This window comes from Drosophila rhopaloa, unplaced genomic scaffold, assembly GCF_018152115.1.
Source record: "Drosophila rhopaloa isolate 14029-0021.01 unplaced genomic scaffold, ASM1815211v1 contig_3, whole genome shotgun sequence".
In the NCBI taxonomy this organism is placed as follows: Eukaryota; Metazoa; Arthropoda; class Insecta; order Diptera; family Drosophilidae; genus Drosophila; species Drosophila rhopaloa.
Window position 1 is genome coordinate 10,574,130 of NW_025335123.1, and position 23,547 is coordinate 10,597,676.

The 23,547-nt window shown below is 43.0% G+C and overlaps 4 protein-coding genes across 8 annotated transcripts; 2 read left to right on the forward strand and 2 right to left on the reverse strand.

Moving 5' to 3' along the window:
* The first annotated feature begins 411 nt into the window (after nucleotides 1–411).
* On the forward strand, nucleotides 412–8,229 carry LOC108048540 (integrin beta-PS). Of its 4 annotated transcripts, none has more exons than XM_017129283.2 (7): nucleotides 412–459; nucleotides 2,891–3,509; nucleotides 3,570–3,798; nucleotides 4,669–4,753; nucleotides 6,344–6,778; nucleotides 6,840–8,063; nucleotides 8,135–8,229. In XM_017129283.2, exons 2-7 carry the CDS (start codon nucleotides 3,008–3,010, stop codon nucleotides 8,198–8,200), a joined length of 2,541 nt encoding a protein of 846 aa, XP_016984772.1. In that variant the 5' UTR covers nucleotides 412–459; nucleotides 2,891–3,007; the 3' UTR covers nucleotides 8,201–8,229. The 4 variants fall into 4 exon arrangements, with proteins under 4 accessions (XP_016984772.1, XP_044317361.1, XP_016984780.1 ...); XM_044461426.1 differs by lacking the exons at nucleotides 412–459; nucleotides 4,669–4,753 and adding exons at nucleotides 466–575; nucleotides 5,266–5,350; XM_017129291.2 differs by lacking the exon at nucleotides 412–459 and adding an exon at nucleotides 467–575.
* Nucleotides 8,230–9,748: 1,519 nt separating this feature from the next.
* On the reverse strand, nucleotides 9,749–14,586 carry LOC108048525 (regulator of nonsense transcripts 2). Of its 2 annotated transcripts, none has more exons than XM_017129272.1 (4): nucleotides 14,414–14,586; nucleotides 11,601–14,330; nucleotides 11,207–11,495; nucleotides 9,749–11,142 (listed from the first exon to the last, which is right to left on the reverse strand). In XM_017129272.1, exons 2-4 carry the CDS (start codon nucleotides 14,264–14,266, stop codon nucleotides 10,372–10,374), a joined length of 3,726 nt encoding a protein of 1,241 aa, XP_016984761.1. In that variant the 5' UTR covers nucleotides 14,267–14,330; nucleotides 14,414–14,586; the 3' UTR covers nucleotides 9,749–10,371. The 2 variants fall into 2 exon arrangements, with proteins under 2 accessions (XP_016984761.1, XP_016984752.1); XM_017129263.1 differs by having other exon boundaries at nucleotides 11,601–14,333.
* A 79-nt stretch (nucleotides 14,587–14,665) lies between these two features.
* LOC108048766 (dynein intermediate chain 3, ciliary) lies at nucleotides 14,666–17,790 on the forward strand. The gene is made up of 2 exons (XM_017129628.2): nucleotides 14,666–16,776; nucleotides 17,265–17,790. The coding sequence occupies exons 1-2, from the start codon at nucleotides 15,250–15,252 to the stop codon at nucleotides 17,691–17,693; spliced, it is 1,956 nt and encodes a 651-aa protein (XP_016985117.1). The 5' UTR covers nucleotides 14,666–15,249; the 3' UTR covers nucleotides 17,694–17,790.
* A 218-nt stretch (nucleotides 17,791–18,008) lies between these two features.
* Nucleotides 18,009–23,547, reverse strand: LOC108048770 (17-beta-hydroxysteroid dehydrogenase 13). Its single transcript, XM_017129642.2, has 4 exons — nucleotides 23,382–23,547; nucleotides 20,092–20,587; nucleotides 19,056–19,238; nucleotides 18,009–18,532 (listed from the first exon to the last, which is right to left on the reverse strand). Exons 1-4 carry the CDS (start codon nucleotides 23,399–23,401, stop codon nucleotides 18,269–18,271), a joined length of 963 nt encoding a protein of 320 aa, XP_016985131.1. The 5' UTR covers nucleotides 23,402–23,547; the 3' UTR covers nucleotides 18,009–18,268.

Genomic DNA, 23,547 nt, shown 5'->3' on the forward strand with positions numbered 1-23,547 from the left:
AGTGCAGCTATGAACTTTAAATTAGCAAATAATTATCAGTAAATTAAAAAAAAGAACTGTTAATTTTAAATTGTATTGTTTTTTAATTTCTTTGTACAGCGGCAGACTTGTCTTGCCAAGGTATTTGATAATATCTTTTAAAGGCTCTTTCCCGCAAATACGATATTTGAATTTTAACTGCTCGTCAACAAACCCAGCTGATTGACAGTACGAACGTAGCACGCTTAAATCTGATGAACGCTCAAAATTTTGGTCACACTGGAAAGATTAAAGTTTTTACGCTAGCGTAATCGTTTGTCGATCTGGATACTATGCTTTATAATTATAAACATATCGGCATTCAGATGCTTACGAAAATATATCGATATATATATATTATTTTTAAATATCGATATAATGATATTTTGATACATCCCTAGGTCACGTCGAGTCACACTGGACGAAGTTGCGGACAAAGCAGTAATTATTAGTTTAATCAAATACCAATTGTTGCCTCCGATTGGCGGTCTTCTGGCTGCTGCAGCTAGTATTTTTTTTGACCGAAAAGTGCTTATTTGCTTATTCAGCGAATAACGGTATTGAGTACGAAATATCTGTAATAACTGCGTGTGTGCGAAGTGTTTGTGTATGTGAGTGTGTGTGAGTAAGCAACTCCACAAGTGTGCGAGAGAGAGCAAATCAAAATAAAAAAATAAACGCCCCTGATGGAAATTAATATCGCCAACTACCAGCAAAAACGTCATAAAAGTTAAACCAAAGAGCTGCCATTAAACAGATATCAAGTGAAATAAGTGGGAATTACGTAATAAATCAATGGATTCCGGCTGCATTTGGCTAAAAAAAGATTAAAAAACCCCTCTTATTTTTTGATGATTTCATTCGCAGTGACGACACACAGGCACGCACACACTCATAGAGCGCCGTATCTTTGTGCGTGTATGGGTTGTTTGCTGAGCTAAAAAAATAATGAATCCTCAACGATAATTTTTTTTATTTATTTTTTTTTTTGGGTTCGATTGGCGACGTTACGACGCCAGTTGTTGGTCTTGGTGCCTCTTTATTGCAACTTCCCCCGCCCACTGATCACAGAGTACGTAGGCAGAGGCAAAAAAAAGCATAGTAGTAGCGTACATTTTTAAAAAGGGAAGGAATAGGTTTTTATTTGTTTTTCATTATTTGTAAACGACTTTAAATTAAAATTAAAAAAAACTTCAAATTAACATTTCTTTACAAAAATCCAAAATGTTATCTAAACAAATCCGCCGTACGCCACTGGTTTAACTTGAACACCCAAATGTGGGCGGCCCAGATGTTGCTCGTTTTTACTTAGTGGGCGTGGGCGGCCATCCATGGTAAAAACTGTGTACTGCAGATGCTGTTTATTTAGAGTGCGATGTGAGTCAGGAGTTTGTTGCAGAAAAGGTTATGATCAATTCATAATATTTTTCAAAGCATTGTGTCTGTTTATGTGGAATTTAATCCTTTTATTTTAAATGGTATAGGCTTTCTTAGTTCCAAAAATAAGTTTGTGTAGATTGGACTGAATTTAACACGTCTTCGAAGAACAACATCATTGTTAGTAATGGTTTTAGCAAGATTGTTTGAGATTTCATATACTACAGTTAAGATCGAAAAGATGACTAACTGCGAAACTTTGCTATGTGGCTTTTTGTTTTTTAAATGATAGTGATTTATTCTAGGATGAAAAACATGACTAATCTACTCACAGCATAAATTATAACTTATTATTCGTTATGCAATTCCTGTGACTTTTAAGTTGTGTCTTGTGTAAAAGTGGAAAAAATTGACACTACTTTCTGGTTTGATAGTTAACTTTTGTCTAACTTAAATGTTTTGCATTGATTGCAGGGTATATAAACTGGGGTTTTCATCTCTGACTTTGTATCTTTTGTATTTTTTGGCGGCACTCGATCTGCTGGAATTGGGTTCAGTTGTCTGTGCGTAGGCGTTTTTGAATATCTATCACAATTCCCGTACGTATACGTAATTTGCAGCCCTTTTTTGAGTAAGTTGGTGTGAGTGATTCATTTAAGCGGAAATCCAAATCCAGTGCAGTTGACTGACTCAATGACTACTCATTGTTTCCACTCCCTCTTTGTTTACATTTCGCCAGGAGCAAAAAGAGAGAGGGAGTTCATTGGAGAGGGATGGGTGGCCGAGAGCGTGCTAACAGAACGTGCTTGAATGAGTAATTGCATTGCATTTGTTGTTTATCGTAAGCTCTCTTCCTCCCTCTTTTTGTTGTTCTTCTTATTTTCTTTTTGGACGCCAAGAAAAAAAAAACACGCACACTCACACCCACTCATGATATCGTACATCATGCCCCTGTTTTTGTGTGTGCGTGGGATGAGTCATCTGGCAAAGTTGATGGGAAAATAAAATTAAACATTAACGTAGAGCAAATCCAAAAAAAAGAGGGCAGATGTGGGGCCCATTTGCTCTGTTATTGCAGTAAAAAAATCAGGGCAGGCGGGAAAAGCAGTGCTCAGCAATATACTCAAGAAACAGTGCAGCCAGCAGCTGGACTTTTACTTACAGCTGCGGTCGAAATAATATAAAATATCAAAAAATTAAATAAAGTATATAAATTGAACAAAACTATCTTACAACTTTACATGTAGAAGCTAAGAAACTTTTAAAAGTGGTTAAATGTAAACAAATATTTTAAAAAAATCTACTGCTGCAAAATAATACTTGTTCTCAGTATTAAAATCGTTGTTTTTATTAATAAATGTAATGAAAAAGTAATTTAATAAATTCATAAAATCAGTTGAACCGAAGTTCTATTATATTTTCCACAACTGTAATCCTAAGAAGCAAGCCAATTCAATTGGAGAAACTAATCAGTTTAATTGGTTTCCCATTACAGCCGGCGCACAAAAGCGACAGAGAACGTTCGCGAGCGAGCGAGAGAGAGCACACAGCACACGCACACCCAAGGAAGATCCTCCTGCGTCCTGCAACCTGCACCAACACTAACAGAGCCATGATCATCGAGAGAAACCGGAGGAGCCAATTGGCCCTCCTCCTGGTCGTCGTTCTGGCCGCCATCGCTGGCCAGACGGACGGACAGAAGGCAGCAAACTTAAAGGTCAACCAACCAACTTGCAGTGGCAAGGATAAGTGCAGCACCTGCATCCAGACCGAGTCCTGTGCCTGGTGCATGCAGCCGGGCTTCAAGGGCCAGTCGCGCTGCTTCCAGCGTGGTTCCAATCTGTGTCCGGATGAGTTCATCAGCGACCCGAGATCCGAAGCGCAGATTCTATTAAACAAGAACCTAACGCTGGCCAGCACAGGTAGTGCGGCGGGAGGAGCAGGTGGTGGTGCACAAATCTCTGGCGGGAGCTCGAGCTCCTATCAAGCGTCCTCATCCTCATCCTCATCCTCGTCCAGCTTTTATGGCTCGCAATATTCCGCTGGCATGTCGTCCAGCTCCGGCGAAATTGTTCAAATCATGCCCCAGTCCGTGAGTCTGAAGTTACGCGTCAGTGAGTATTGCCTCTGCAGCCTTGACCCAGAACCTAATTCTACACTTTCCCCAATATCAGATGAGAAACACAACCTCAAGGTGAGTTACTCCCAGGCGGGGGGATATCCGGTGGATCTCTACTACTTGATGGACCTTTCCAAATCCATGGAGGACGACAAGGAGAAGCTCTCCACGCTGGGCGACGAACTGTCCAAGACCATGACGAGCATAACCTCGAATTTCCAAATCGGTTTTGGTTCGTTTGTGGACAAGGTGCTCATGCCCTATGTCTCGACCATTAAGAAAAAGTGAGTATGGCCTTAAGAAAGAGTTAATAAAAACTAGGCTTAGTTAAGGATATGTTCTCAATATGTTATGTACCAATATGTTTCTACGAACTCGAAAAATGTTAGTCATATTTAAGTTTTGTACAGAGCAATGATTCTTCTATTGGGACCACTATTTAAATTGGGTCATTTCATTATTTAGTTATTATAAGAATAAATCATAGTTAATTGGTTTTTACTTACCATTTGCTCTTATCAGTTCCTTGTATAATGATTAAAATTTAAGGAACATATTTAAGTTATTGACTTATTATTATTGATAAACAAAATGTTTAAATATCAATTTGCTTATATAAATTATTTTAATGATGACTGATTGCAGGAACATATATCAAAGAACATATCAATTTAAGGTTATTTTTAAGTGTTTTCATCATCTGTAGCTGCTAAGAAACCTTGTAATAGTCATAAGCTTTAACGAGTACCCGATTAGTCAGCCATTCTGGAGAAATTACGAAGACTTGAGAGCGTCACTTATTGATAGCATCCATGAGCAATGTCCGCTGATGACACAGTGATTTATCAACAAGTCCCAAATAATTCCTATTGCTAACAAAAAAAAAAAAAAAAAACAATACAAAGTAACACACCCATCTAATTGGCTCTCTAAAAAGTCCACAGCTAGATTTTGTAGTGTCTCTCTATGCTGTATGTCTACACGATTAATGCAAACTTTTGAGCTAATTTTATCTAATTTACCAGATCGATTCAGCCGCTAACTTTGTTAATTATTTTATACTTACAACCATACCATGAACACCAACAAACAACTCGACCACAACACCAACGATCGACGGAATCGAATCAAATCGAATCGAATTGAATCCATAGACTTTTAAATCCCTGCGACAACTGCACGGCTCCTTACGGTTACCACAATCACATGCAACTCAGCAGAAACACCACAAGCTTTTCTGTAAGAGACAATTAATCAATACTTGACCCGTATAATCCCATCTAATTGTGCCTGCTCCCATATCGATATTTATATATAGATCTATAGCCTTGTGTATAGATCCAATTGCATGTATCTTCATAACTCTATGTGCTTGCCCTATTCCATCTATGATTATATCTCAAATATCCCATTGCACCTTTTAGTTTAAGCATTATTTATACATTTTTTATCTATAGTTTTGTGTTGTATTTGTGCTGTATGGTGATCAGCACATTTTTATATATTAGCCACACTAGCATATTTATACCGTATCGTATCTATATCGTAATCTATTTGCACTCATCGATGTTGTCAAAACATTATTTATCTTTTGTGTTTCTTTCTCTCTATTTCTTTATTTCATTGTGTACTCATCACTTTCTCCATATAAATCTGGCCATATGTATTGTACTTGTGCATTCCAAAATTCCCTGTTGCTTGGCTCGAAATTTGAACAAAATATTACGAAATACCAAATCTAAACTAATTAGCCTGAATGAGCCGTGCGAAAATTGCAGTGCTCCTTATGGCTACCAAAATGCCATGGCCTTAAGTACGGACACATATAAATTCTCTGTAAGTGGTCACGCCCCCATCCGAATCGGAATTATCGCACTTGCATCTGAAACCTCTTTTGGTCAACATCCATTCAAGTTCCGAGCTTGTTTCATTGGATTTTGCATGAAATATTATTAATTTGTTTGGGTTTGGTTTGCTTGTAACTTAACTATGTTGTATAATTCATTATTAATTTATCTTGAATGTTGTGTTATTAAGTTAAAAATGGCATTGCTTACTAATATAGAATAGCTGTTGGTATGTTAATGCTAATTGGTTATCTTGCATTCATTGTTGTTTGGTTAACGTTATATATGTAGGCTCTTATTTGCTGGCACACTCTGAAAAATTCATAAACTGTAAACGTTTAGAGAATATAAGAAAGTGTATATGTTAAATTAAAGAATGTCTAATTCTTTATTAAAATGTAGTTGAGGCAAAACTAACATTCAAAAATGCTTAAAAAAAGATCACCTTTACGAAAAGAATGGTTAAACGTGATCCTAAATCTATGTCTTACATAGAGGCATTTTTAATTTATATAAGTTTTTTAAAGTGCAAATATTGCTGACAACCTAGTTCCACTTTATATCAGAACACCAAATAACACTATAAATAGTTTCTCATTTCCGAAAACAATCTTGCCGGACTTGACACAATTAACCCTATATCTTTTATAGAAGCGACCGTTTCTCATTTCAAGGTTCCAAATATAGAACTCTATTCACTTAGCTACGCGGGGAAAGTGCTATTAATCATAACTGCTTGCATATATCTTATCGTAGTATGGAAACAATTCTTATCATTGACTAATACTGATAGACCAGACCGCTCAAGGTTCTTAAATGTTTGCTGAAAGAATTCTTGTTGTCCAAGTAGTTTGTTTATGCACTAAATAATCCGGCATTTATGACAGAGTGTGCCAGAATGCATTACCCTTACTCAGCCACCGAATTAACCCAAAACCCTCAGAGAAACCCACCGCTAATCGTTTATATCTCTGACCGGCAGCGAGAGGTGAAGAGTGCCAAAGTATCGGGCAATCTGGATGCTCCCGAAGGTGGCTTCGATGCCATTATGCAGGCCATTGCCTGCCGACAGCAGATCGGTTGGCGTGAACAGGCCCGTCGCCTGCTCGTCTTCTCCACGGACGCAGGATTCCATTATGCTGGCGATGGCAAACTGGGTGGCGTGATTGCCCCGAACGACGGAGAGTGCCATTTGAGTCCGTCTGGCGACTACACGCACTCGACGGAGCAGGACTATCCCAGCATTTCGCAAATAAACCAGAAGGTCAAGGACAATGCCATCAATATTATTTTTGCGGTGACCGCCAGTCAGCATTCCGTGTATGAGAAGTTGGTGCGCCAAATCCAGGGCTCCTCGGCGGCCATACTCTCCAGCGATTCATCCAACGTGGTCGATTTGGTCAAGGGAGAATACGACGTAAGTGGTCACTGAAGCCGTTTAAAATCCTAACTCCATTTAATCTATCTATTCTTTGCAGAAAATCTCTTCTTCAGTGGAGATGAAGGACAACGCCGGTGGGGATGTGAAAATCACTTACTTCTCGTCCTGCCTGAACGGCGGTCCTGAAGTGCAGACTACCAAGTGCGACAACTTGACCGCGGGCCAGCAGGTGAGCTTCACGGCCCAGATCCAGGTGCTCAAATGCCCCGAGAATCCGAAAGACTGGAAACAGACCATCAACATCTCGCCCGTGGGCATCAATGAGACCATGCAGATCCATCTGGAGATGCTCTGCGCGTGTGACTGTGAAAAGAAAGGCACAGCTGGCTATGAGGAGCATTCGAAGAGCTGCAGTACGCATGGCACCTCCATGTGCGGCATCTGCGATTGTGATGATAATCATTTTGGCAACATCTGCGAGTGCTCGGCAACAGATGTGAATTCGACAAACGGCAGCGACGCCAGTTGCCGAGCGGATAGCAACTCGACGACGGATTGCTCTGGTCGGGGTAATTGCGTTTGTGGCGCCTGCGAGTGCTTCAAACGAACCAATCCCGAGGAGGTGATTTCCGGACGACTCTGCGAATGCGACAACTTCAGCTGCGAACGGAACAAGAACCAGTTGTGCTCGGGTCCGGATCACGGCACCTGCGACTGCGGCAGTTGCGTGTGCAAGGAGGGCTGGACCGGCAGCAGTTGCGCCTGCCAGGCCTCCAATGCTACCTGCATGCCACCCGGCAGCGACGAGATCTGCTCCGGCCATGGTACTTGCGAATGTGGTGTCTGCAAGTGTACGGTTAACGAACAGGGACGCTTTTCCGGCCGCCATTGCGAGAAGTGTCCAACTTGCTCTGGACGGTGCCAGGAGCTGAAGGACTGCGTCCAGTGCCAGATGTATAAGACGGGCGTGCTGAAGAACGGCAATGATTGTGCCAATAATTGCACTAGCTTTACTCCCTTCGGCGTGGAGAAGGTGGAGATCGACGAGCACAAGGACGAGCAGATGTGCACCTTCTTTGACGAGGACGACTGCAAGTTTATGTTCAAGTACAGCGAGCAAGGTAATCTAGTCGTCCATGCCCAGGAGGAAAAGGAGTGCCCGCCTAAGGTCTTCATGCTTGGCATTGTTCTGGGCGTAATTGCCGCCATTGTGCTAGTGGGTCTGGCTATTCTTCTGCTCTGGAAGCTGCTAACAACGATCCACGATCGCCGGGAATTTGCGCGGTTCGAAAAGGAGCGCATGAACGCCAAATGGGATACGGTGAGTATTTCCTGGATTAAGAATTTACCCCCTGAGTCCATTCTAAATTATCTCCTCTACTCCATTTACAGGGCGAGAATCCCATATATAAGCAGGCCACATCCACCTTCAAGAACCCCATGTATGCGGGCAAATAAATCCGATATGTAACATTAGATTAGGGAAATGCAACTTGTGTCGTTCAATTGAACAACAATTGTCTGTGCTTGGACCGCAACCAGAAAGAAAAACAGCCAACCAAACCAACCAATATAACTAATATATAACCAATCATCAGAAACGACTCCGAAAACATAGATAAAGCTGCTTTGTCCGGGTGCAAAAACCACTAAAGTCAACTGCCATTGAAACGCGTTCTAAACTAAGTCAACAATATATATATATATATATATATATTTATATATACATTTATATATACATTTACAAAACCGCTCCGACGGGGCAGCCTTTATACATTGCGTATACTTAACGAGCAAACGATTTGTGCCTTCCAACATATTTTAGACTATATCATACTATGCACAGCAAAAACAAGCAGCCAAGAAAAAGAAGAAACAACAAAAAAAAACAGACAACAAATGAACTACGAACGATAGTTAGAACTATGATTTTTGTGTTCTTTTTTTGTACACATTGCATCCAAATCGGAGCAAATGAATTTGTATTTTATTTTTAATTTGTAATTTTTGTTTTGTTTTTTCTCCCTACTTCTAATTTTTTGTATCAACATCCTTTATTATTAACGACAAACAACGGCAAAATAGCGATGTATTTAACTGAAATGATCCCGGCAAACTGCTAGAAATGGGAAACTTAACTGCTTCTACCCTCCCGAAATTGTCGTTTTTCGCCAAGTCCCCCTGTCTAAATGTTTTTCTATTGTTTTTAAAGCTAACTTTACATTTAATATTTAAGCTATTAACATTTAAGCTTGTAATTGTTAATTTCGAAATGCAAGAGTGCCCCGGGGACATTTAGTTTTCTGTAAAATCTGTTCATTTTTATTTTTGTATGTTTTATTTATAGAAAAAGAAAGTAAAAGTAAAGAGGGTAACCGCGTGGAACAGAATGGAATATAGTCTCTTGTGCGTGTTTTGTTTTATTGAATTTCGATCATTAAAAGTAAATTAATACTACTATATAAATATATATTTTTTGCCATTTGTACTGATTACTGATTAACATTTAAAGTAATACAAAACCAAAACAAAAAATTTTGTATAAAAAAACGAAAATAATTTTGAGTATTTTTATTGAATGATAAATTAATACAAAATGAAGTGGAAACACTAGCAATATAAAAAGAAGTGGAAATTAAATTGTTTGATGCTAATTTTAGTAAAATGAATAAAAAATAAAATATAAAAACAAGATTGGGGTAAATCGGTTATTCGAAGACCCTTGATGTACTTTTATATTCCTCTCCTGCAGATTAAAAATCGGCGATTTGATTTAACTTTGATTTATAAAATAAAAACCGGGGATAATTTCTAGCAATATAAAAACAAAAAAAAAAAAATTAATCAAATTGTAATTCTTGTTTTGAGCATTATCTTTTTGTATAAAACGCTAAAAACACCAACGATCAAGCGAATAAAGCTCGAAACTTATTGGAGGGCACTCAGATCACATCCCTGGGAGCATTTCAACATTTTCCATTTTCCCCCCAAAGGACACAAACTCACTTTCAGACTGTACTTTGCATTTGATTCAAAAATGTCAATGGAACAGCGAACATCGGATGGCAATATCGGATGTGTGTATAACATTCTATATATGTTCTGTATATATCGTTGTATACATGCTTTGTTATTCATAGGGGTCTGTTTTCGAAACAAGTCTAGGCAATTTTACGTACTATGTAGTGTTAAAATATACGGATACGAATCGGGGAGTAGCAGTTTTATGTACACGATAATATCGAAGACGAGCACGTGGACCCGGGCCATCTGGATTGGCTTGAGCTGCCACGACTGCGATTGCGTGCTGGCAAAGTGTGGGTTTGGATTGGTTGGCTTAAGTACGGCTTGAGGTTGATGTGGCTCATGTGGATATCGTCCGGAGCTTGGGGGCATTTTTCGTGGCGGAGAGTGGACGGCTCTTGGAGCGTTCCTCTCTCTCATTCTCTCGATTCCGTGGTACACAATCGCAGTCGCAGTCGATGGGCCGTACAGCAGCAGAGTGGTATCGATGCGCTGGCCAGGAGGCTGAGAACAAGCAAAGGTGCTACTACGCATGTGCGGCACATGGGAGCTCCCACACTCACCGGCCCCGGCTTTCTTTCGGTTCCGGCAGCGGGGACAGCGTCTCAGTGGAAGATGAGGTCCGCATCAGGGGCGCCCTTTTGGTGCTTGAACTTGTGCTTGTTGGGCTTCTGGTAGTAGCTCTGGGTGAAGTTGCGCTGCTGCGGCGGCAGCAGTGACTCCTGGTAATCCTCCTCCTCGATCCGCTCCGTTATATTAAGCGTAAGGCGCTTGACCTTCTCCTTCTCCTCGCGGATCTTTTGCTCCTGCAGTTTCAGGTTGATTGCCAACTGTGAGTCCGAAGGCGCCACGAATGACTTGAACTGCTGCTTGCCACCCTTGTTGCCGCGCACCATCAGCACGAACGGCACGGCGGCTGTTGCTGCTGATGCTACTGCAGCGCCGCAGCCGCCTCCTCCTCCTCCTCTGGGTTTGCCATTGCCATCAGGAGGTTCAGAGCCTGGAGAGCCGGGTGCTGCGTCATGATTGGCGACCGCCTTTGAGATCTGTGGCGCATTGGCATTACCACTGCCGGAGGCCTGACCACCCGTAATCTGTTCGTACGACTTCTTTTGCAAGCGTGCCATCATCGGCACCGGTATATCCTTGGCTGTGGCCTTGATCGGCTCCTTCAGCCGTTCTTGGTACGAGTCCGTGGTCATCTTTTCGTACAAGTGCTCGAACTCAAGGTCCTCCTTAGACTTCTCTAGCGGTGGGGGTGGCGGCAGCGGTGGCTCCGCCTCGTTCTCCGTCCAGTCGTTGCTCTGCTCCGGCTCCTGGCCGGCAACCTGTCGCTCCCGTTGGTCATTTGAGGATCCCGAGTCCTCATCGGTGGCCTGGTAAATTACAAATTACAAGTTATGCATCGTTTGGGACAGATATTTTTGTTGAAAAACCTACGCCTTCGTCTAGCTCGCTAATTTCGCTGATGGATGCCAGTGACGGATCCTGGGCACTGGTGGCCTTCAGCTGCGGATAGAGCTTCTCCTGCAACTGATCAATTGCCGCCTTGGCCTGCTCCAAACTTTTGAACAGCTTCAGCTTGGGCCGCACACCGGCCAGGCAGTCGCGATAGGTGTGATCCACCAGGATGGGAAACAAATCGGAGGTGTTCTCCGACTTGCTGAACACGGGATGGGTTTTCTTGAACCAATAATAGTGCTGGAAGAACACCAAAAAGTAGTCCAGCCTAAAAAAATAAAAAATAATTATATCAGAAAGCTTGTTTTTTCTTAAATTAAACGGCTCATCCGTTTGAATGTAGCCCGCTGACAACACAGGCGATCCCACTCACTTTTTCCGCGTGGCCTGGCTGGTGAAATAGGGTCCACACGTGTCCAGTAGCATGCAGGCCAGCTTCAGACGGAACAGGCTGTCAGGTGGATCCAGCGGCGAGACGACACTCTGGTCCATGGACACGCCCAGCGAGATGATCGAGTACAGCGTATTGAGGATGTGGGTGGACTCCACTAGCTTGTAGTTGTACATCTCGCCCAGGTACTTGGCCATCGCAATGCGCCGCTGGGCCATGCGCGGCGAATGGATCTCCAGACCCGCGCGGATGTCCTCGAACACATTATCGATCACGATGGTCACCGCCCGCGGCTGATAGGAACTCAGGCCGGAGACGAGATCGGCCAGGCAGCGGACTAGCGGAAAGCGCAACAGGTAGGCCTTGCTGAGGCACTTGATGGCATAACAATTGGTCTCCGGATCCTGCCAGTCGATGCGGCGCAGCATCTTGATGCATTGCTCCACATTCTGTTTGCAGAGCTTCTCGAAGATCAGGTGACGGATGTACTCATGCATGGGTGGCCGAATCGTAGGCTCTCGCTTGGACGACTCCGGCGGCTTTACCAGATAGTAAACGCTCTCGATTTGCGCCGAATGGCGAGAATCCATCGCCGTGGCCGTCTTCAAACGCAGCATTTGGTCCAGAAACACGTTCATCAGCAGGCGGGCATCACGGCAATTGTACAGATAGACGCCGCTGACCTCCACAAAGGCACAGGCCATCTCGATTTGGTGGTGCTGAAAGTCCCTCAGCAGCATCTTCAGACATCCTAAGGCATCGAACTTCTTGAACAACCCGAACTTCACCAGTTCGCCAATAAACCGCACAATCTTTAGCTTGGACTCGATGTTCAGCTGGTTCTTCTTGCGGATGTGCCACTTGAACTCCTTGCGCAGCAGTTCCGCCAAATCGGCGGCCACATCCGTATTACACAGATGCACGATGGCCACGAAACGGGAGAGGTAGGGCAGGATGTCCAGGCGAGTGCGCTGCACCGAGAATATGGTCCTCGTCAGCTTTTTGCGCTGATGTTTGGTGTTGAAGTTCAGCAGGAACTCGATGGCCGCCGAATCAATTAGCTCCTTGTTCACACAGTTGAACAGGTTGACCAGGAAGCCATCGAACTGCTGCCGCATCTGGGTCTGGGTTTGGGTCTGGCTCTGATTCTGGTTCTGCTGGCTTTGCTGCTGCTGCTGCCGACCCAGTTCCATTAAGGCGCTGCCCATCTTTTGTGGCTTCACATCCTCCGCTGGTGTAGCTGGTGTGCTCGGCTGCTCTTCGCTGGCAGTTTCCAGCGCCGTATCCGAGGTGGTAGATGGCGGATCATCCAGATCCATTTCCGCATCTAGATTGGCTTCAATCGCTTCTTCGGTGAGTTCACTGGGTTCTTCCAGCGTTTCCAGATCCACTTTCGGTGCCGAAAAGTTGGGCAGAAACTGCCGTAAATCGGGTAAATCTGTATAAAAAGAGCGGGTCTCCTCGTCGCCCCAGGGATCGAGCACCCCGAAGGCGGCGCTGTCCAGCATGTTGTCGATGACCGTTCCCGGATTGCAACACTCCGACTCCTTGGCCAGCTCCGGCAGTGGTTCGCCCAGCAGCTCCGACAGGGACTGAGCGGACGCTAGCAGCTTATCGAACCCTGCCTGCATGAGCTCGCATTTCTCCCGCTTTTCCGTGGAGATCTCACCCTTGCACTCCATAGTGCGCCGGATGTTCTTGGTCATGTTCATCAGCTCGGTCTGCTCGGCCAGGACATGTTTGCACAGGGCCTTGAAGTAGCCCTTGAGCATGGTGCGTAGATTGAGCTGCTTGTCGGCAGTGAGGAAGTCGGACTTGGGCACCTCCACGCCGAATTTGCTGGCCAACTGTTGCATCTTCTGCGGCACTAGGCCGGCATACTCCTCGCCGCAGTGCCGGCAGAACGAAAGGATGATAGAGAAGTTGCTGTGGTCGTCCTTATCCTGGGCAATTAGGTGCACCAGAACAACGCCTAGCTGGGCCAAGCCAGGCTTCATCTGGATTACACCAGAGCTGACCAGTTCGGCGAATAGGCGCAGATCCACGCGCAGCTTGCTGGGATTGGCAATCTTCTCGCTGGCCTTGATGTTCAGGGCCTTTTGCCAGGCCTCCAGGAACTGGACATCGAAGTCGGCGTAGGTGCAGTGCAGCCGGGAGGCCAGAGTCACCACCGCAGGCACATCGGTCATCTTTAGCTTGGCCTCGGCCAGCGCAGCACATATCTCCGAAATGTACTTGCTCAGATTCAGGGCGGACAGCTCCCGCAGAAGCGCCTCCAGCTGGGTGGCCGTGAAAAGCTTCAGTTTCTTCACGAACGCCGTGTTCTTCTTAAGGTTGGAGTCCAGTTTGGCGAAGTGCTCCTCGCCGGGTAGCTCGAATGTGGAGTTTTGAAGCCGCAGCTGCCGCTTGCTCTCGATTTTGTCGCGCAGCTCGTTGATGAACTGCTGCAGTTCCTCGCGCTCCTCGGTCTCCACGGCAGCGGCCTCCGCATCCGCATCCGCATCCGTGTCGGCATCGCCCTCCTCCACATTACCACTGTCCTCCGCCTGATCATTCCCAGATTCTGGCGGTGTGGCGACTTCTGTTGTTGTTTTGGTTGCCACCGGCGCTTCCAGAGCGTCTGGTGCTGTGGATTCGCTAGCTAGCATGGCGGCAATTGCTTGACGGGACTCACTTTGCCGGATTCCCAGTTGCTCCGTTCTGAAATTCGATCTGCTGGCAAGTAGAGTCATTTCGAATTATTTTGTTTGGAAGAGCAAGCGATGCGTGATTATGCGTAATTTCTATGTAGTCACCTTAAGTTGGTCAATGGCAGGAAACGTTGTTCCACTGGCTGCTCCGCATTAAATTATATTATACGTTGTTACTTAGCCTTATTTCATATAACTTTTATTTTATTTTATATTTGTATTTATTTTTTTATACTATACAATCGATTGGACGCGTGCTCGGTCAATCGAGCAGTCGATAAAATGTCCTGATATCGATTACGTCTACGATTAATTGTTGGCGATTGGGGGCAGTGTGACCGTAGTTTATTAATAATATAACAACAATTTTGTAATTTAAATTTAAAAGGACATCATAAAAATGACAGGAAATCGACGCAAAATCTCAAATCCAGATATAATCGCATATTTTTTGAGAATTAACCCACAAGCATTTATAAGTATTCCACTTTGAAATCGAGTTTCTGTAAGAAAAGATAGTGATGCAAGCTTGAAATTCTTTGAAAAATTAAAAAAAATGGATGGCCTAAGAAAAACATGATTTTGGTTTTTTTTCTGTAAGGCCATTCAAAAATAAGAAATAAAAAAAAACAAAAAGCACCTCCATCCAATTTTATTTCCTAAAGTTATGGTTGTTCGCAGGCGGATTTTCATATTTAATCAAACATACTTAATACACATAGAAAAACACATTGACACACAAATTGATTTAGCAAAACTTAAAAATAAACAAAGAAATATAGAAGACACAGGAGGAAGAACAGGAGCACACCAAATCCCTTGGTTTTTTTGAGTTTCTTGAAGCCGCCTGATCCCTTGGATCTGGCCAATCCCATGAAGCTGTGACCCTTGTAGGAGCCTAATCCACCACTGCTCCATTGAGCTTTCCTCCGAGTCCCGTCATGTACCAGAACCAGTTCATCTATTCCCGCGAAAGGCGTCGCTTTGGACGGCAGTGCCGGTTCCAGGATCGGAATGAGCTGATGGTCAGCGTGCATCCCAGTGGTCGCCAGCGGCTGAAGTACATCATGCGCAACCCCTCGGTGCAGGGCACCCAGCTGAGTCGCCAGATGGCCTTGACCATCATGGAGACGGAGAACGTGACCCTCGACCATCACGGGATGTACCACTACGAGGGCGGGTGGCCCAAGGAGGTGAACTCCCTGGACGAGGAGCAGACGCTGCGCCACCGCAAGAAGGTGGAGCGGGAGGATAGCTGGGGTGAGCAGGTCCTGGGGATAATCCGCAGCACGATGACTGTGGCGGAGCAGAACAACACTGTCAATATCTATCAGAATTTCTTTGCGGATCTTCCGTTGGAACTGGGGCACGACCTCCGGATGAGGTTCCGGGCGAGGGTGCTCAACGTGTTCCACGACCTGTGGCTCCCGTCCCGCCGGTTGAAGTCCATCGAGTGGATGCCCAACAACGACCGCCAGTTCATGACCCAGTACAACAATCAGTTCGACAAGGGGGAGCGACTACGTCTGCTGGGGGATGAGCCATTCGGCGAGGCGAACTCCTCCTTTGTGTGGGACGTAAAGAACCCTCTCAGGCCGAAGATATCCTACGACTGCAACGAGGCCGTGTCGCTGGCCAAGATCTGTCCCAAGGACGAGAACAACATGGTGGGCGGCACTGGGCTGGGGCAGGTCTGTCTGTGGAACACCTTCAAGGGCGGTCTGCCGGTGCGGACTTGTCCTCTGGAGGTGTCCCACAGGGAGACCACCTCGGCCCTCTGCTGGGTCCACTCCAAGTCCAACACGGAGTTCTATTCGGGCTCGCTGGATGGCTCCATCAAGTACTGGGACACGCGGGACCTCAAGATGCCCATGCAGGAGCTGCTCCTCGAGCCGGAACCGCAGGAGCGCCAGTCCAGGATGGATTCGCATGGGGTGACGGTGCTGGAGTTTGAGTACACCATCCCGGTTCGCTTCATCATCTGCAGCGATATGGGTCACGTGTTTGTGGGCAATCGCAAGGGGATGACGCCCACGGAAACCCTACTGGCCCACTATCCACTGTTCGCCGGACCCGTGCGCAGTATCAACCGGAATCCGTTCTTCGTCAAGAACTTCCTGGTTACGGGGGATTGGCGGGCCAGGATCTGGTCGGAAGAGGTCAAGGACGGACCCTCCACCATGTACTTCCGGAAGCGCACCCAGATCGTTTGCGGCGCCTGGAGCACGGGTCGCTGCTCCCTGTTTGTCACTGGGGACATGAATGGCGTCGTCGACTTCTGGGACCTGCTGCTCCACCAGCGACTGCCCATTTTCTCCATCGACTTCAAGGTTATGATAGCGGATGTGGTGTTCCGGCCGGACGGTGATCTCCTGGCCATTGCCCTGCAGAATGGCGATAGTCACATCCTGACCCTGGATGAGTCCATGCGACAGGCCACCGGCAAGGAGAAGGCACTAATAGCAGCTGTAAGGGTCCCAGGCTTTGGTTTATTTCTATAGCCTATCTATTATTGCTTACAGAACTCTACAGGGGTATATATCATTACCTTCTTTTCGAAAGTACCCAAGCTTCCTGCTAATTATACTGCATACCTTCCATTATGGATGAGGTTATGTGGGAGATTTTAATCATATTTATCGTACTTATCTTGGAATGTAAAAAGGCACTAGGTTAGGATACCCACTCTGCTCCTTTTAATTTCCCTGTGGTAAAAATGTTATTTCAGTTATTTATTTCCTGACTCAGTACTAAAACCATTAATCAACAACTTTCATTTATAACAATTTACAATTTATATATATTTTTTTTTTTTTGCTATAATTCATTCATAGTTACATTCATATTTTTTTTCTTTTTGATATAAATGGTTATATTCATATTCTTTTATATTGAATAGGGGGCTTGGAACCTTTAACTACTTCAACTTTTTTATCAAGACATCTCTACCTTGCAGATGTTCGAGCGCGAGATCGTGCGGAGTAAACTCCTGGAGGCTCGATATGATGAAGTCAGGCTGAAGCGGAAGACCCTTTTGCAGGCGGAGGAGGATCGCGTGCGGCAGGAGCAGGAACTGGGCCCCGTCCTGGAGCTTGATCCCGACAATCCCGACCAGTTCGTGTTGATGATCGAGGGCGACGACCAGTTCCGGACGGCCATCAGTGAGTTCCAGGACATGATACTCAGCGTGGAGAGGAAGCGCTCTAAGAGGCAGGTGATCATGGAGCGCACGGTCTTCGAGGAGTGGAGTCCGTACGATGAGCTACCCCAGGGAGAACCTATTATATATACACAGCCCGATCCAAGGCCTCCGATTTCAGTTAACTACGAGAATAGGACCTCTGCTGATCAAAGGAATTCGCAAGGATCGGCCAGACAACAGTGAACATTTGTTTGGGGGTCTGATAAAAATGGGTTGATTGAAAAGATATAACTGAAATTTAACTGAATTTAATGTTGGAATATACGTATAATATGACAAAGGCTCGCATTAACAGTTTTAAGTCAAAGAGTTCGTATACTAAACAATATTATTATCCCTATTATTATCCCTATTATTATCCCTAAATATATATTCACTCGACCAGAAAGTAATCCATTCTAGGGGAATCCACATGAAACTATTCACAGTTAGCGTGATGAACCAGAAAACAACCAGATAAACACATTAGGGCAGCCTCACGGGTCAGCATTTCATCACTTTACGGAGTACTCTTTGGAGACCTTTATTACGACCAACACAATTAGCCCGACAATGTTCGCCTTTAATTAAGTAACAACCTTTCTAACAGCTAAATTGAGCTTGCTAAATTCACATATTTTCACACAGCAATTAGTTGCACTTCTCTACACAGCAATTAAAAGGAGATAATAGTAAAAACGACAAAAAAAAAATGTGTAAAACAATAAAGCTCTATGACCTACTGGGGGAAGGCAGGGTGTCCAAGTCGAGCACCTCCTCTAGTGCTTGTCGGTGTCCACTCCCGTGTCGAGGAAGTCGTTCACCAGGCGCATCGCCTTGCGGGGAATGAGCCGACCGATCTTCTCCACGGCCACGAAATGCCGTGGGATGGCTGCCTCCTCCAATCCCTGGCGCTGGGCCTCGATGATGGAGCCGGCGGCCACCTGGGGCGAGATCAGCTTGAACAGGCTGGGGAATCGGTAGCGGGGGTTCTTGCACAGACCCGTATCGATCATGTACGGATAGATGGTGGTCAGCTTGACCTGGAATTCAGATACAGGTAATCCTAGTATTAATATAGGTTTAATGGTACATTTGGTAGTGGTATTGTGGAAGTCTTTAGGGATTTTAAAAGCCACAATTCTTTGATTGGTTCCAAATCACTCGTTATAATATAAAATATCTGATTATCTATCCTCTTATTATTTTGGTATTACGTATCTCTTTACTGTTGCATACAAAATGGTTAAAAATTCTGTTTTGATTTTCGGTGACTATTTTGTATACAACTTTTCTGTGATTGACAAGCCCAAACGTTCAGTACATATTAAAAATTTGTTCAAAACAGAAATTTAAGGTTTTCTTTATTAGCTTTTGGTCTGGAATTAAGGTGCACAAGTAACTAAACGAATGCTAAACCTGTGCATAAACCGAAGAGTGTAAAAGGGGCAATAATTCGTCGGCAATAAACAACGTTTCATTATAATACAATAACTTTTTATCATGCCACCATTATCATAAATCACCAAATGGTGCCTGGGAACTGTAAATTTAAGTGGTACTCACATTGCTCTGGGGGTTCTTCTGACGCAGCTCCTCTGCGAGGGCGGCCATGTAGCCGCGAACGGCGAACTTGGTGCCACAATAGGGCACCAGGTTGACCAGTCCGAAGAGTCCGGCGCAGGAGGATAGTGCCACAATGCTGCCCTCGTTGCGCTCAATCATATCGGGCAGGAAGGACTGGATAATCTGTGGACATAGTTATTATTAGTTAATTGGTTTGTACGTGTGCATAGGATACAAATATTTAAGTACAGTAAGTCACTTAAAACATGTTAATATTAAGTTAACTTTATTAATTAATTGTGAATCTTTTGCGACTGGCGCATTAATTTAAAAGTATTATACTTGTAGCGTCAGGATAAAAAAACAAAATCAAAACAAAATCAAATTGAGTTAAAAAGTTTCGAGAGCAAACTTAATTCAACCCTCTACTGTATGTACATCTTTCCAATAAATAAATGTTTTTTTAAGAAAATCTTCGATTATTATTATGTGTTATTAACTATTGGACTTAACTTTATTGGACTATATTTTGTGTAGGAAAAAACCAGAAAACCAATAATACATTTTTGCCAGTTTCGGCATAAAATAAAATAAAAGTAATGAAAACTACAGTGAAATTTATAAAAAAAAACTTAAAATTTGAAAAACAAATTTGGTTCTACAGAAAATATGCTTTTTAAAGTTCATTTGAAATATGGTTCTCCTACATGAGAAGTTTTGAACAAAACTTATGGAAACACGAAAAAGGGATGACAACAATAGGTTTAAATATCTAGCATTTAATCTCATACAATGATTTTTTCATATTATATGATTAAAAATAAGTCAATTATGTAATCGTTGTAAAAATATCTACACCGAATGATAAATAGAATGATGAATAAAATATAAGGATCAATTTTATATAATTTTTGACCAGATATTAGCTTAATAATGTGGTATAAATGACCTTTTGCTGATACAATAAAATCAATTTGATCTTTGTCTTATTATTTACTTTAGGTATTCGAACCTTGAAGACTAATGAGAAACTTACCCAGTAGTGGGAGATCACGTTGATGTCGTACATCAGGCGGATCTCGTTCTCGGTGTGCTCCAATAATGGATGGCAGGGCATGATGCCGGCGTTGTTGACCACCACGTGGATGAATCCGTGCTCCTTGCGCACCTTCTGGGCCAACTCCAGCAGCTCCTCGCGCTTGGTCACATTGCACACATAGCCGAAGGCCTTTCCGCCGCTCTTCTGGATTTCCTTCACCGTCTGGTTATTGGTCTGCTCGTTGACATCCCAGCAGAGGATGGTGGCCCCCAACTTGGCGTACTGCAGGGCCATCTCCTTGCCCATGCCGTGTCCGGTTCCGGTGATCAGGACCACCTTGCCGTTGACCTCCTCGAGGGGAGCCGGTCGGAAGAGTCCCACGACGGCCTCAAAGATCGCGATCCAGAACTTGGCGATCAGCATCAGGATGTCCACCACCAGCAGGAAGATGTTGTAGATGTCATTGCTGTTGCCATTGTTGCTGTTGCCAGCACTGAAAAAAACAAAAGGGATATCAGTACATACATACGCATTTTTATCAAGCTTTTACAATTTCTCAAGGTTTCTTAAATTTATAAAACATTCTCGACTTGCTGTACCCCAAAAAAATAAGGCGACTGTTAACTTTTAGCTTAACCTATAGATATACATATATATTTATTATTTATAGATTTGTATACCCTTGCAGATGCTTTTTTAATTTCAGTCAAAAGTTTGATTCATTTTGTATCTCTCACTTCATTCTGAACAAAATTAGTTTGGCCAGATTTTAATTACATTTTGATTATACCAATAAAGGGAACGAATATAGTCATTTTAGATTGTCGCTTTTCATACCATAAACTGCCAATAGTGCATTGTCGTTATGATATAAGAGAAGATTTGAATCGGACAACATTTTAATCAGTTTGTATTTTTAAGCGACAGTGAAAATGTACCAATTTTGACCATATCTAAGTTTAACTGAAATATTGTTAAGTTCAATGAAACATTGTTAATATTAATGTTTTAGTTGAACCAAGAAGGGTAGTACGGACACTTAAATGTTAAACTTACTGCCAACTTGTATATTAACTCTAAGGTTTTACACTCTCGAGTTAAGCTTTATATCAGTTTTAAATATAGGTGTTATGCCCTTTTCGTCATTACCTGTTGTGGGTATACTCAAATTAAAATGCATCATTAAAACGATGTTAAGTGATGTGGGCTTTAGCAGCAGAGTCGATATCCTCACTACTAAACAAAATAACTAGTTCCTAACTAATCTGACTGCAAATACCTATTTAATTCCTATAAAAATATTGGAACTACATATGTATATATGACCATATGTAAAAAACTTTGCAGCTAAAAATAATGGCATCACACTTAAAGTATTGCAGCATAGTACTTATGTTTATGTGGGATGTGCGTGCCTGTGCTAATTTGACTCTTGATCTGAGCATCATAATTACATATATGAACTGGAGGGAATTGGACCGGAGAGGAGTGGAGATGAATTGGGCCTAATCCGGACCCCAACTCTTGCATGACCCAGAGCCATTTGGATTGTGAGTGTGCGTGTAGGCCTTATCTCGCAGCGAGCGACAATCGGATGACCTTTGGCATCCTCCATTGTTGGTGCTACATTTTTTGTGGCTACACAGAAAAAAAAGGTATCTTCGAATTCAGAAGCTGGTCATTCTTTTCAGTTTGTTTCAAAATTCTTTTGTCTAATTTTTTGTTGCTATTCAGAACAAAAATGTATAGCTTGTCATTCTTTTCAGTTTCGTTCAAAAGCTCTTTCTTCCCATTTTTCAAATAAGATTTCGGTTAAAAATATTTTAGTTTATCCTTTGGGAAATTGAGCATACAATTTAATTTATTTAAAAATTACTTGATACAGTAAGAAATATTAAATTTACTAAGCCAATTATTACTAAGTATTGACAAATATATTAGTTAAAGACGATCACTTAATATTTCTGTTATAAATGAAACACAAATTGATCCACATTTGATGTAATTTTTTTTGCAGTGTTTTAGATGGACCCTTCCATGTTTTTCCAAAAAGGGGCGGGAAAAAGTGGGTGGTAATGGGGTAGTTCCATGTTGGGTCAGCGTTTTTTTTCCAGCTCATATTCTGTAATTATACTGCCGGCCGCAGCTGCGTGAGATCTTGATAATGCCAAACTGCTTTTGGTTTGGGTTTTAGTTTTGTTTTTGTGTATTTTTGCATTTGCGTTACGTATTGCGATCAGCACAATCGAGCCATATATATAGTGTATACCAGATCGTGCCATCGACTTGGGAAACCTTGACCATGACATCGGTACCTCTCGCTCGCTCTCTTTCACTTTCTATCGCCCCATCCCGCTCCCGCATTTCATTTCCATAGAAACCGCTCTTATCACCGCACTTCTGGAATGCTATTTATAGTCGATCGGACCAAATCGTGCTGAACAGCCCACCTAGATAGTTCCAAACAAATGCACAACAAGAATTTTTGCAACGCCCAAGTGATGATCTTACTTTGAAACACCGCATCATTCATGCTTTGTGATTGAGTAAATGTAAATGTCTTTTTTTAAAACGTTTTTGATAAATGTAAATTTAAGAATTTTAAACACGACATTTAAGGAAACACATTTATAATACACTTTGCATCTTTAGTTTATGAGGTATAAAACTATACTAACAAAATATGTACTTTTAAATATTGTATTCAATATTGTGATCATATCTTGTTTTAAGCAGTATACTTTAAATCATTTTATAAATAATATTGAATTTAATTTATCATTTTATGTATTACTATATCCTGAAAACCCCTAAATGCGGGATGATCCTTGTGCTCAACCATATGTAGATAACTGAACACGATCATTGGTCAAGGTTTATGGGGCAATTTGAAATAGTTAAACTAAGTCGGATGAAGGTGAATGGCGCTTTAAGTGAGCTGATCCAGATTGCACAATGGTCAAAGGTTGCCACGACCATCATTCATATGGATGAGTTGGCCATTTGATCGATGTATAATGGGATTCTGAGCTAATTGTCTAATGCACGGTAGTTGATTTTCCGGTACCGGTATCGGTACCGGTACCCGTGCCCGTAACCATTGAACCCTGCTCCTGGCCAGTTGTGGACCCCAAGATAAGGTTCCCTTATCACCGACGATTACACATAGTTATTATATTGCACTTCATATGTACAAATGTAGAGATCCCTCGATAAGATAGTTGCTTCGGTCTCCCTTTCTCCCCATTTTTCGTTGCCAACAGCTTTCCTTTTCGTTGATTACTAACCTTTGCGACACTTTCGACATGTTGTTATAGGGGCTAGTACTCTTTCAGGATCGTATATATATATAGGTATATATATAGAAAAGGATCTGCGGACGATCGGAGCAGCGGGAGCAAACCGTTAGCGGCTGTTAACGAATTCGAACTGAATATTCGGCAAAGTAAACAC